The sequence below is a fragment of the Camelina sativa genome, chromosome 12, assembly GCF_000633955.1.
Source record: "Camelina sativa cultivar DH55 chromosome 12, Cs, whole genome shotgun sequence".
Taxonomy (NCBI): domain Eukaryota; kingdom Viridiplantae; phylum Streptophyta; class Magnoliopsida; order Brassicales; family Brassicaceae; genus Camelina; species Camelina sativa.
The window spans coordinates 5,321,450-5,335,401 of record NC_025696.1 but is presented as its reverse complement, the minus strand read 5'-3'; the positions used below and the strand labels follow the sequence as shown (position 1 = coordinate 5,335,401).

At 30.2% G+C, this 13,952-nt stretch overlaps 1 protein-coding gene across 1 annotated transcript; it reads left to right on the top strand.

Annotated features, from left to right (window-relative positions):
- Positions 662–7,422, top strand: LOC104733204 (anti-sigma-I factor RsgI6-like). The gene is made up of 6 exons (XM_019233483.1): positions 662–755; positions 5,333–5,379; positions 5,462–5,681; positions 5,764–5,927; positions 6,018–6,905; positions 7,016–7,422. Exons 1-6 carry the CDS (start codon positions 662–664, stop codon positions 7,379–7,381), a joined length of 1,779 nt encoding a protein of 592 aa, XP_019089028.1. The 3' UTR covers positions 7,382–7,422.

Here is a 13,952-nt window from a genome sequence, read left to right as displayed (position 1 = left end):
TTTTGAGAATTTCTTCACGCATAATTTCATCAGGTAGATCCATAATTGTTAACCTCTTCCCACTAGCCATGTGGCCCATGTCTTCTTCTACTCCAGCCCTTCTTTTCATCTTCCTCTTCTCTTTCTTCCTCTTTTCCTTCTCGTTCTTCCTCTTCATCCAGTTCGTCTTCCTCTTCTCATTCTTCATAGTCACCTTCATCTTCCACTTCTTCACCTTCACCTTCTTCTTCTTTCTTCTTTCTTCTTATGCTGAGCACTCACGAAGTTCTCTCTATGTATATGTTTTCCTTGTTCAATCTACAAATTAATTTAAAGCACTACGTACGTCTACTTCCTTTTACTTGTTGAATTGCCAAACTAAACCTAGAACGNCAGTGGCAGACCACCGATCCAGCGAGTTTCGTATCTTTTTGAGAATTTCTTCACGCATAATTTCATCAGGTAGACAGATGTGCACCTACCCTCTCAAACGTTTTTGACAATATTAATTTTTTTGCCATTTGTATCGACCAGTACGTACATTTTTCATTTCCTTTTGATGTTTTAATCAATACTATGAATCGAGAATTACATTATAAGAAAACTAAACACTGAATTTACATTTTACTATACAGTAATGTCCCGTACTTTGTTACGTGCCGTGGATTGAGACCCAATAGAGATGGTTGAAAACGACATGCAAGAAGAAGACGAAGACGGCAAAGAAGTGCATATCACCATGAAGATTTGCGTTGTTTTACGTACTATATATCGAGGTATCAAAAGATTCAAGAATATCATTATACTGAAATCTCACAAACTGGTTAAATTTCTAATAGAAGACAATGGTTCAAAAATACAGACTTAGCTTGCGTATTTCTAAGTCAGGGGGGGCGACTTATTAGTGCTAATGGATCCGAAAGCAAACCTGATTGTGTTAGTCAATGAATCCATAACTAACAGAGACAAGAGGATGGGGTGTGTGTGTGTGATTTCAAACATGCCTAATTATCCATGTCAGTATTGTTTGGATGTATGCATTGTGGACGGCTGAATTGTTTTGTTCTTTCAAAGTTTATATAGCCTCTCATATATAACTATGCATTGATGAATGTTAAGTAAAATGATCAGCTTGTCAATGTGATGACTGCAAATGCAAGAATAACAATATTCTAATAAAGCATGGGAGGATATGAATGCAAATGTCCTAACAATAGTCCCTACATGAAAGAGTACTAAGACACTTGTATCGGTATGTTGAAATATGCTCCAACCAGATATTATAAGAACTCATCTCTCAATGTTTTATAAGCGCCGATAGAAGAATGGGATCTAGAAGCAGACGGTTTGTTAACAATTAGGAGTCTAAACGCTATTGCAGACATCATCACTTTAGCTATATCATACTAGTCATACCGTAATGCCGCTTTGATATTTGATGACTTCTCTAGGTCTTGCAAAGGGACGCAATTTCAGAATTCTTCTCCCCAACCAGCTCCATGAAGACTGAACTGCTGGTGCATCCCAAACGACCGGTATATTACTTTTGTGGTACCTAAGTGTAAGTATACGGAGTAACATTAAATATATAAATGAAGAAAACATTGATGCATGCGGCTTGAAATCGACTAATGTTTTATGTTTTATACATGTCAAGAGCTAGCGTTTAATATCTGTTTTTTTTTTCTAAATTACCGTGTTTATTTTCTAGTTACACCATCACTTTAGCTATATTCTATTAAAAATTTTATTCTATTAATTAAGGTTTTGCATGCAGAATTTTTTGAAATCCTAGTAAAATTAGTTACAAAATTTAGTAGAGAATAATCTATATAATAATAACAAACTGAATAAATGCGACTAACAGTTGTGTTTTTTCACTCATACCTTTTGGATATTTTCTGAAAAGTCGTGATAGATTATTAAAACAATTCTTTATGAAAAGTTACAACTATTCACTATAAAGTTGTGTTGATTGGAACATCGCACCTTTTGGAATCTATATATATTTGTCTGTTTGAACTATTTTTATTTTTTTTGTCACGACACAAAATCAACTAAAATTTCAATCTCAACGGTTTATACATTTTTCTAAATTATTTTCTAGCAATCATTCTTTTAAAAATCAAGAAATTCATCTAATTCTTAACTTAAGAAAAGATTTTTAGAATGATGAATCTATTTCGAATAAATGCCACCAAAGGTTGTGTTTTTTCAATCGTATCTTTTGGATAATCTTCCAAAAAATTTATAGAAAATTTAAATTATGTGTTTAACAAAAAGTTGCAATTGTTCATTGTAACAGTTTTTTTGTAAAGTTGCAACTGTTCATTGTAGAATTGTGCATATTCGAATATTCGTATATTTTGATATCTATATATTTGTCATTTTGAACTGTTTTTATTTTTTTTACCATGACACAAAATAATATAAAATTTCAATCTCAACAGTTTTTACAGCTCTCTAAATTATTCTCTATCATTCAATTTTTTAAAAGTAAGAAATTCCTCCAATTCTTGATTTAACAAATTTTTTTTGGAATGATGAATCTAATTTACAATTTTTAGTTCATTCTATATATAAAAAATTAATAAAAATACCTATATATAATAGCAATCCGAATAAATGCCACCAAAAGTTGTGTGTTTTTCAATCGTACTTTTTAGATAATTTTCCAAAAAAATCTGTAAAAAAAATAAATTGTGTGTTTTACACAAAGTTGCGATTTTTCATTGTAACGGGTTTTTTGTAAAATTGCAATTGTTCATTGTAGAGTTGTGTCTATTTGAATATTCGTATCTTTTGAAATCTATATATTTGTCTGTTTGAACTGTTTTCATTTTTTTTTGTCATGACACAAAATAATATAAAATTTCAATCTCCATGGTTTTTACAACTCTCTAAATTATTCTCTAGCATTCTTCTAAAAGTAAAGAGATTCCTCCAATTCTTGATTTAACAAAATATATTTGAAATGAACTTAATTTACAACTTTTAGTTAATTTTATATGTAGAGTCTTTTTCCAAGAGTTAGATGGATTATATAATGAGCTTTTGGATTTGACTTTTGAATATGGTAATAAAGTTGTCTTCTATTTAAAAGCAGTTTATATGAGTTTGTAGGTATAATCAAGTGCAGACACAACAGTTGCGATTTTTTTTGTAGTACCTTTTCGAAAAAATGTTTTTAATTGTTTTTTTTTTAAAATTCAAACGGTTGTATCTGTTCATTGTAGAGTTGTATCTTTACACTATATTTTATTTATATTTTTTCATTACAACTTTTTGTGATAATAGATGTGTCTATTTAAATAGTCATGCTTTTTGAACTCTCTTATATTTGTCTCTTCATCACTAACTAACAAGTTCGTAAAAACAAATTTTCCATTTTATGTTGAGTCTAGATAATTGAATATATTCTATAATCTAACTAAAATTTTAGAAATGATTATAGCAATAGAGAAATTTTATACAACTTAATATTGAATTTACAGTTGTGTCTATTTTTCTTAACTTTCCGTTAAAAAAATATTTTAATATTTAAAAATAATAATAACAATCTGAATAAATGAGAACAATAGTTGCGATTTTCGTAGTACTTTTTGTAACAAATTGGTTTTGTTTGTTATTTTTAAAAAACTCGAACAGTTGTATTTGTTCATTGTAGAGTTGTGTCTTTTCACTATATTTTATTCATATTTTTTCAACACAACTTTTCGTTCTAATAGGTGTGTCTATTTAAATAGTCATATCTTTTGAACTCTCTATATATTTGTCTCTTCATCAATAACTAACAAATCATTGTTCGTTGAAACAAATTTTTCATTTTATATTAAATCTAAATAATTTGAATATTAAAATCTAATATTCAATGTTATTCTATCATCTAACTAAAATTTTAGAAATGCTTATAGTTATTTAATAGAAAATTATATTACTCATTATAACCATTAGTTCAATATTCTCAGTAAGGATCACTTTGTCATAATGATTTTCTTTAATTGTAACTCTTTAGTCTTTACCATAATTCTTCACAAAAATATCTTATATTTATAATACTTTAAACAATATGTTTTGCAAAGTTGCGTCTATTCTACATAATATTTTTGTTAAGTTTTCATTTTGATGATTGTGTTTTTAGTAACAGTTTATGTAATCAAACTATTCTATTACATTCAAATAATTTCATAATGTATAATTTTAAATTTTAAATTTAAATTATTTTTTTTCTAAAATACTTCTCCGCGATATCGCGGGGGATCTGAGTCCTAGTATATATAGTGGAGTACTTACATAGTATATATATACATCAATTTACTTTAGGCAAATTAAAAACTTAAAAGATGTAGGAAGAACATATATATTATTTCACGGAAATTTCTTAAAACAAACATATTTTTGACCCAATATTAGGCGTAGATCATGTAGATCCATAAGAATATCAATGGAAGCCTTCTCCTATATATATAATTTTACAACAAAAAAAAAATCATAATTATGTTGATTCAAAAAAAAAATATAATAGTTATGGTTCACATATACATTGGTTTTCTGTTTGAACTTTGAACAAAAAGTAGGTGTATTCAACTTGACATTTTAAGTGATTTGTGTAAAATTTACAAATCCTATGTTATTCAATGATGAATTTTAAAAATTTTCTTAAAAAGTCTCTTGAAATCCACTGTTGTTGAACTAATAATTAAAAAATCTACCTTAAAATTCATTGTTATTCAAAATAGTTTGTGGATTTAGATTTTAAGGGGGGTGTATTCAACTTGACTTTTTAAGTGATTTGTGTCAAATTCATAAATTCTATGTTATTCAATCATTCATTTTAAAAATTCTTCTGAAATCTAATGTTATTCAATCATGAATTTTAAAAAGTCTCCTGAAATCCACTGTTATTGAATTAATGATTTAAAAATCTATTTTAAAATCCACTGTTATTCAAAACAGTTTGTAGATTTGGATTTTAATAATTTTTTGGGATTCTAGAGGATTTGGGAGGATTTCTTTAGTTAAAAATACTGAAATCTAAATCTCATAGTTTTAAGTGGGATTTTAAAGAAATTTTACAACAAATCATATCAACTTTTCTAAAATCATCAAATTTATTTGAAATCTCATGAAAACTGAATCACTTGAAATATTAGATTAATCATCAGGAAAACAAAGTGATTCTTAATTTAAGGCTTGCAATGAAGCTTCTACTGCTGCTGCTTGCCTTCTGCGTTCTTTCTCTATCAAGTTGTTCTTCTCATCTTAGCCTATGATTTTACAATACTTCTACTCTTAGTAGTTATTATAAATGAGAAATTATATTTTTGTATTAAACGTCGTTACCACTTTGCAGGGTGTGAAGAAAAGTTTATCCCTTATGATTACTCGGCATCAATAGAGGCAAGCAATGCTCTGTTCATTCAGTCATGTTCATTGGAAACTTTGTTTTGATTTCTTTCTTTTTTTTTTTGTCTTGGTGCAGTGTCTAGAGATCCCTAATAAACCACAATACAATGGAGGGATCATCGTGAATCCTGACCTGCAAAATGGTTCGCAGAGCTGGTCACAATTCGGAAACGCCAAAGTTGATTTCAGAGAATTCCGAGGTAATAAGTTTGTTGTTGCCACACAGAGGAATCAATCTATCGACAGCGTTTCACAGAAGGTTTATTTGGAAAAAGGAATTCTCTACACTTTCTCGGGTATAAGTAATTTTGAATTTGTGTTTCTTGGCGCACACTCTATAGAAATATCATTTCATGTATTATTATGTTGTACTTGTAGCCTGGTTACAAGTAAGCGTAGGAAACGCTCCTGTAAATGCCGTTTTTAAGAAGAATGGTGACGTTAAGTATGCCGGTTCGGTTGTTGCTGAAGCAAAATGTTGGTCCATGCTCAAAGGTGGTCTCACCGTTGATGAAACTGGTCCTGCCGATCTCTACTTCGAGGTGTGTATGTATATACAAAAGCATATTCATGGTCGTTTGCAAGGCTTCTTTTTCTCAACCTATATATATTTCCATGGTCGTCATGTGTAGAGCGCGAACACAACGGTTGAGATTTGGGTTGATAGCGTCTCTTTGCAACCTTTCACACAAGAAGAGTGGAACTCTCACCACGAGCAGAGCATTGACAAGGAAAGAAAAGGTGCCGTGAAGATCAAAGTCGTGAATGACAAGGGCGAGACGGTACCAAATGCAACCATTACCATAGAACAAAGGCGACTCTGGTTCCCATTTGGTTGCGCCGTAGAAAATAACATACTTTGGAATCAAGCATACCAAAACTGGTTCACTAAAAGATTCACCGTGACAACTTTTGGGAACGAGATGAAATGGTACAGCACAGAAAGAATAAGAGGCATAGAGGATTATACGAGTGCAGACGCGATGTTGAGATTCTTCAAGCAGCACGGAATCGCTATACGTGGGCACAATATTTTATGGGACGACCCTAAGTATCAACCTGGATGGGTGTATTCTCTGTCCGGTAACGATCTCTACAACGCCGTGAAACGTAGGGTTTTCTCGGTGGTATCGCGATACAAAGGGCAGCTTGCGGGTTGGGATGTTGTGAATGAGAATCTCCATTTCTCTTTCTTTGAGAGTAAGTTGGGTTATAAATCCTCTTATAACGCATTTTCGATGGCTCATGCCTTCGATCCAAGGACAACAATGTTCATGAATGAATACAATACATTAGAGCAACCTCAGGATCAAAGTTCTAGTCCAGCAAGGTATTTGCAAAAGCTTAGGGAGCTTCAATCTATCCGGGTTGCTGGAAACATTCCTTTAGGGATCGGTCTTGAGTCTCATTTTACCACTCCTAACATTCCGTATATGAGATCAGCTCTTGATACACTTGGTGCCACTGGTTTGCCTATTTGGCTAACTGAAGTCGACGTTGATGCGCCTGACTATGTCCGGGTAACTTAATTATATTCTCTTATCATTACTGAATTCTCATTTGTTATTTCATCCCCGTTAAAATGGAGTTTGAGCACTTCTCCCCTATTTGGTGTTTGTTTTTCTTGCAGGCCAAGTATTTCGAGCAAGTTCTAAGGGAAGGCCATGCGCATCCAAAGGTGAAAGGAATAGTGATGTGGACAGGATATTCTCCTAGAGGTTGCTACAAAATGTGCCTCACCGATGGAAACTTCAGAAACCTACCCACCGGAGACGTCGTGGACAGACTGATACGTGAATGGGGAGGGTTTCGCAGCCAAACCACAGGAGTCACTGATGCTAATGGATTTTTTGAGGCTTCACTTTTTCAGGGTGACTATGTCCTCAATATATCTCAGCCTTTCACCAAATCAAAAGCTTCTTACAACTTTACGTTGACTCCTGATGACTCCTCCTCTTCAGTGACCAAACCATCTATTTTTGTCTTACCTGTTTGAGACGCTAAGTTTACAACAACTTTGTATTTGGGTATAGTTTGATTCTCAGCGAAAAATTGTTGAAGATAGTCTGTTTTGTATTGTAGCAGCTGTGTGAGACGAAACTTCCATTTAAACATCATTGAGTTGGTTTCCATCATGATATTACTATAGTGGAATTTTATTATCAATAATACTAAACTTTCTCTAAACGTTGTTGTTTCGTATATTCTTTAAATTTCTTTGCTTAAGCCAAATCTTTTTTTCTCACACATTCTTATGTTTTGACCCAACATTAATTGTCAAAATCGCAGGAAGTTGACCAGATGCGTCTTTTCTATTTTGGAAGTGGAAAACTAATCAAATGACTTACATTGGATATATTTAGTAATCAAAGTAATGTAGTAATGACTAAATGAGGGATGACAAAGAAAAAGAAAGAAAAAAAAGACTAATTGAGTGGTCAAACTCTTTTGAAGAATGTATCGGAAATTTAATGAATCCATCTCCTTTTTTAGTGTCAAATAATAAAACAGGAACAGGTCTTTATATATGCATTTCTTTATGTATAGATTGTAAAAACATAGTCTTTTGTCTCTCAACAACACCCAATATCGAGTTAATCAGCCAAACAAGAGGTTAGCTATTCTGCGTTTCGTTCTACATAATTTATGCATTGGTATTTTACCCATATTATATATGCATACTAGATAAGCACCGCTTGATGTGCGGGTTTAAAGTTTTGTAAATAAAATAAAATTTAATAAAAATATATTAAAATTTATTATACATTATTTATAAATGTTTTTGATATAATACACTGATTTATATCCATATACAAATCTTTTATGTATTTTACCATTAAAAGTGTATTTTTTACACCTATATATATTGTATGTTACAAATTTACTATTTACCACCACCTAGAAAATGTCTATACGAACAAATTAAGCCAACTATTCTATGTCTTTTTACTTTCACTTTTGCATAGTTTCTTTAATCATTAAAATTGTTGGCTTAAAAAATATTTTGAATAAAAAATAAATTACATCATAATAGTGTATGACTAACCACAGAGAGAGTCTCGGAGATAACCTTGCGTCCAACCTCTCCTACCGTAGAGAGAATCTCGGCTCTGCCCTCCTCTTGTGTAGAGCAAACATGTTCACGTCTTTTAGCTATCTCAAAGTGGCTTGCTCCAGCAACCAATGAAACTAAAGATCCTTAACCAACGTTACAAAGTCTTTTGATAGTAACTAATGTTAAATTTCCTAATGTATTCATGAAAGTTTCTTTGACACACCATGATGTAGCCTCTATCTTCAAGCTTCTATGGATCTATCAATAACGATTTATGTTTTTCAAATCTATTTATTTTTGTTGTAGGCTTGTGTGTGATTAGTCTATTTTATCCACCCATTAGGTTGATGCCTTCTCCTTTTTATCTCCTTTTGAGATTGAACGAATGGTAACAATTATGTTTGCACAAAAAAAAAATCTATGACCAACCAATCAAGGTTGAGAAATTAGAAAAAAAATTATTTGACATAATTAATGAAATAATAGAAAATTATAAGCACGGTAATATATGAATTTCAAATAATTCAAAGATGAAAATATAAATTAAATAAAACAATCTAAAACTACTACAATAAATTTTAAAATACAGTATTAGAAAAAGAAGATGCATATATTAATTTTTCACTTTTTTGAGGTCAACATATTAATCTTAACTATTCCAAACTGAAAAAGTAGAAAGTAAAAGTATATTTTGGTTTAAAAAATATGGAAAATTTGTCTTCCCATTAAAAAAGTTTGACCAATAGAACAAAGTTGAAATAAATTATTTTGTTAGATGAATAATATGAGACCATCTATGTTTATATAGAAGTGAGTATTTACATTTTTTAGAATTAATAATTTCTGTATATTTTCTTAATTCCTTTTCTATTTTATGAGAACAATGAGCTCATTGTTTTTTTTTTATTTTAATTTTCTTCTCACTTTCTTGTAAGACGTACTATCGTTCGACGATAAGAACGCTTTCTGTTTTGTTGATCTAGTGTTATATAATATATGTTGTTATCTTGCATTTGTGTATTCATTTTTTTTATGGTACGTATCCTGCAAATTAATAGAAATAATAATAACACCGTGAGAAATTTGTTAATCTCAAAAACCTTAGTTATTATGCATAAGAAACTTTGTTAACACTTCAAAGTCAAAGATTGCGTAGTATGCATAATAAAATTGAGAAACGAAACAAAATTTAGAAAAAACGACGACGAAAACACATGGTAATATCTAGAAATCTTTTTATATAGTTGATTCGATTACACAACAAACAAATTGCCTTCGAGACTTGTTCAAGAACAATGATGTATCAAAAAAAATGTTAATAAAAAACAAAAAAGAAAATTTTACCAAAAAAAACAAAGCTAGTCAAAATTATTTTCTTTGATGGAAAAGATGTTGTCATCTATTTGCTTATATAGAGGGGTGTATTTACAATCCTTTTCCTTTTAAGATTAACAATTTTTTTTTTTAATATAATAAGATTACAATTATCTTATGCATCGTTTTATCAAGCTTGAAAACTGTGATTTTTGATCGTTAAAATTGACATGTGTCACGATCTGATGAGTTACTAACTTTGATATGTGATTTCTTATCGTTAAAATTGACATGTGTCACGATCTGATGAGTTACTAACTTAGATATTTAATCGTTAAAACTAACAAATGTCACGATTTGGTAAGTTTTTAACTTTGATCTCTGATCGTTAAAACTAACATGTATCACGATCTGGTGAGTTACTAACTTTGAGAACCAAGCTTTATATAATAAGAGATAACGAATTGTAGATGCATAAGAAAATTCGAGGGACAATAGATGATAGATGGAAGGTTTTTTTTTAATGCCGTATACATTGTGAATTAATGATATTTCTCTATTTTTTGTTTTTTGGCTGGTGGAGAGCAGTTAATTTCTCTATATTAATGACGACACAACCAGACACATACACCACAAGTGCATCCGTCATAACTCCAAAATTGTTTCACGGGGAAGCAACTTTAGGCACTAGTAATAATAATACACTAGGAGATATACAGCACATATCTTTTCTAAAAATAATAATATAATAATAATATAATAATAATAAATTTATTATTATATTTCTTTTAAAACATTATTTTGTTTGAGATAGTATTTATTTTAGTATTGTAATTGTTTGGTAAATCTTTTTTTTTTCCTAATTGTTTGGTAAATCTATATATATCTTTTTGAATACTAATTATTTTAGAATATTCTAGGTTTTAATTTATTTGATGTATAATACAGTTTTATATTGCTTGTTTGTATTATTTGCATCATTATTTTGTGAAATATTTTGAAGTAGTAATTATAATATTGTAATTATGAGTAAATCAAATTTATGAATTTATCAGCCACATAAATTTAGTTTTATCAATCCGCCAATGTGAAAAATTAAAATACACATTTTTTCTTCATAGACTGAGTAATACATATTTGATTTAAAAATTCAATATATTAATATATGCAGAAAGGTTTTTACATATTTATTAATCATAATATTATATGATAATTCAAAATAATTTGTAAATAAAATAAAAGTAACATGATAGGAGAACCATAATTTAAAATCTTTAAAAAAAATTCCAAATCTAGTTATTAAAAATAATCATAATATCTACTTGGATAGGAAATCTTGGTTTTTAAAAATTCTGATTAGTTATATATTTTAAAAAATAAATAAAAAATTTCGTCCATAATTAATTAGAAAAATAAAATATATTTTTTGAAATTAATAATTATTGAAAAGATTTTATTAGAAAATTCTGATAAAATGTTTATATTTGGTCAAAATATTTATTATCTTTATTAAATTAAGTAATTAATCTTTATTAAATATTTCTAATGGCATTTGAATGTAAATTTTTACACTTTTTAAGGTTAGTTTCATATTTGTACTTCTCAGTTAATATAGTAGGATGCATAAATTTAACGAGTCTAATAGAGTTGATCCCTTTCAGCCAAAATACACCAAATAACGACTTAAAATATGCATGAATATTTGCATTTTAACCAAAAAAAATATGGTTACAATATTTCAAGAGTTATTGTCTAGTAATTTTCGAAATCTCTTGAAAAATTGTAGCAAAAAAATGTTTTGTTAATCAAGTATCAACGAAAAGAAGAGATTACGATATAGATTCGTCAATGCATGTGTTACGTTTCATGTACCTGAAAGTTTGGATTTAGTGCTAAATATAAGCAATAGAACCAAAAACATCCTTTCGACCAATAATAATATTTTAGTGCTAAATATAAGCAATAGAACCAAAAACGTCCTTTCGACCAATAATAATATTTCTTCTGTCACGTGAGTTAAGAGAGAGTATAAAATCAATACAGGCAAATGGTTTTAATAAAATCAATATAATTAGGCTCTGATTGGAAACCACTAAAAGCGGATTTCAAAGCGTTTTTTATGAAACCCGCTTTCCCGACACCAATCACAAAGTTTTTTTATTATTTGCGTTTTTTCAAAAAAAAAAAAAAAAACCACGGATGCGGTTTTAACCTTTGAATAATGTCTTGTACCGCTCTCCCAAAGATATGCACCAAATAACCAGCGGTTTCTTAAAAACCGCGAATGTATATATTTTTTATTTTTTAGATTTTTATTATAATAATAATTAAATATTTTTTTCATCCAGAGCATCGATGGCTTTAACACTCCGGCGGTGGAGCTTCGTTAACAACAGAAAAGAAAGAGAGAAGATGGTGAAGGAGACGCACGTTCTTGAGATCGATCTCATCTCTGCGCAAGAACCGACGGGAAAGCTCCGGCGATTGCAAACCTATGCATCTGTCTGGGTTGATTCTTCAAACAAGCTACATACTTGGATCGATTGGATCGGCGCTGAGAATCCGATTTGGCGGATTACACAAGATGAGATAGATGAATTTTGAGTTTAGAAACAAAAAAAACAGATGAATTATTTTATTAAAGAGAAGAAAAACCAGAGACGGCTACAAGCAATAAACAGAGAAGAAGAAGCACAACTAGGGTTTTAATTAAGAAACACGTGAAAATATTTTCTTTCCTTTATTAAGGCTTTTTGCAAATATTTTATTTTCTGTTGTTTACGAAATAACATTATTTTCTGTGGTTTTAATTTTACAAAGCCTTAATATAGGAAAGAAAATATTTGCAAAAAGGAAAATAATATAGAAAGAAGATTTTCTTTACAAAAAATATTCACACCAACAAATTTTTTTGGTATATTTATTTCCTGTTTTTGTGTTTATGTTGTTAAAAGAAATTTGATATTTTTTTCTCTAACAAAAATTTTGATTAAAAAATAATAAGTTTGTTGAATATTTTTCCCAACAATTTTTTTTAGTCTCTTTTTAGAATATATAATATATATAATTTACAAATAATCTCCATTTTAATTAACAAATTATAGAAATCAAATTTTTTTGTTTATTAATAGAAAAATAAAAATATATAATTATGTTATTTATAAAATAAGATGAAATCCGCAAATAGTATTTCACCAATCAAACATTATTTTGTACCGCTTAATTTGCAGAAACCACACTTGTCCCGCAAATACATTTGTCCCGCATGTACCGCAGTTGAATCGTACCGCACTGTAAAACCATTTGTCCCGCACAATCAAATCCGTCGTTACCATTCGGACCTTTAGTGTATCAAAGTGACGTGAGAAACTTGTAAGGGCATCTCCACTGGAGAAATTTTTAAGGGTACTCAGCAAAAATAAATTAGTAAAAAATTTAAAAACTGAAGAAAGAGAAAGAACCGTTACTAGCAGAAGGACTTTAAGGAACGTTGCTATACTGTTATTACACACGTGTCAAACATATACCAATCGTTTCAATAAAAAATATAAAAAGAAAATTTCTATTTAAAATACTATTTTTTTTTTAAGTAACGCATATCGCTTCTAGCGATGGAGATGACCTAAGGAGAAATACAATAACAAAAATAGAAACAAAAAAATAAATAATAAAGTTTTTTTGGTGAGGTTGAAGACGGCGTGACTTTCATCAGCTGCTACAGAAGCAGCGTCCATAGTGATTAATCTATCTTTGTCCTTTGCCACTTGACGCTCTATCATGATGTCGAGATCTCCACCTACCCCAATGATTGGAGCTCCGATGTCAAGGAAACTCAGCTGTTTTTTCAGCGCTTTGGCACCACGTTTACCTCCCTCATAAACCTCCAAAACATAAGTTAAATTTGAGGTATTAGAAGATCATCACACAAAAAGACACACACACTTAAAAATGAAAAATAAAAAATCATCCTCTCACCTCAGTATTCTTTAACATTCTCTTCAGCTTTGATGGGATCTTTGAAACCTCCTCTAAGTCCACTATGAGGACGTGTCTCTTCAACGAGATGGCAAGCGTGTGAGCATTTTTTTTCTCCCGGCCTAGAGTAGCAACTAATTAACCCCGGCTATAGGCTTGAGCATCTTGGTCTTGGACCCACGACGAGGACGACATAACCCCTTCTGCTTACGCACCCAATTTC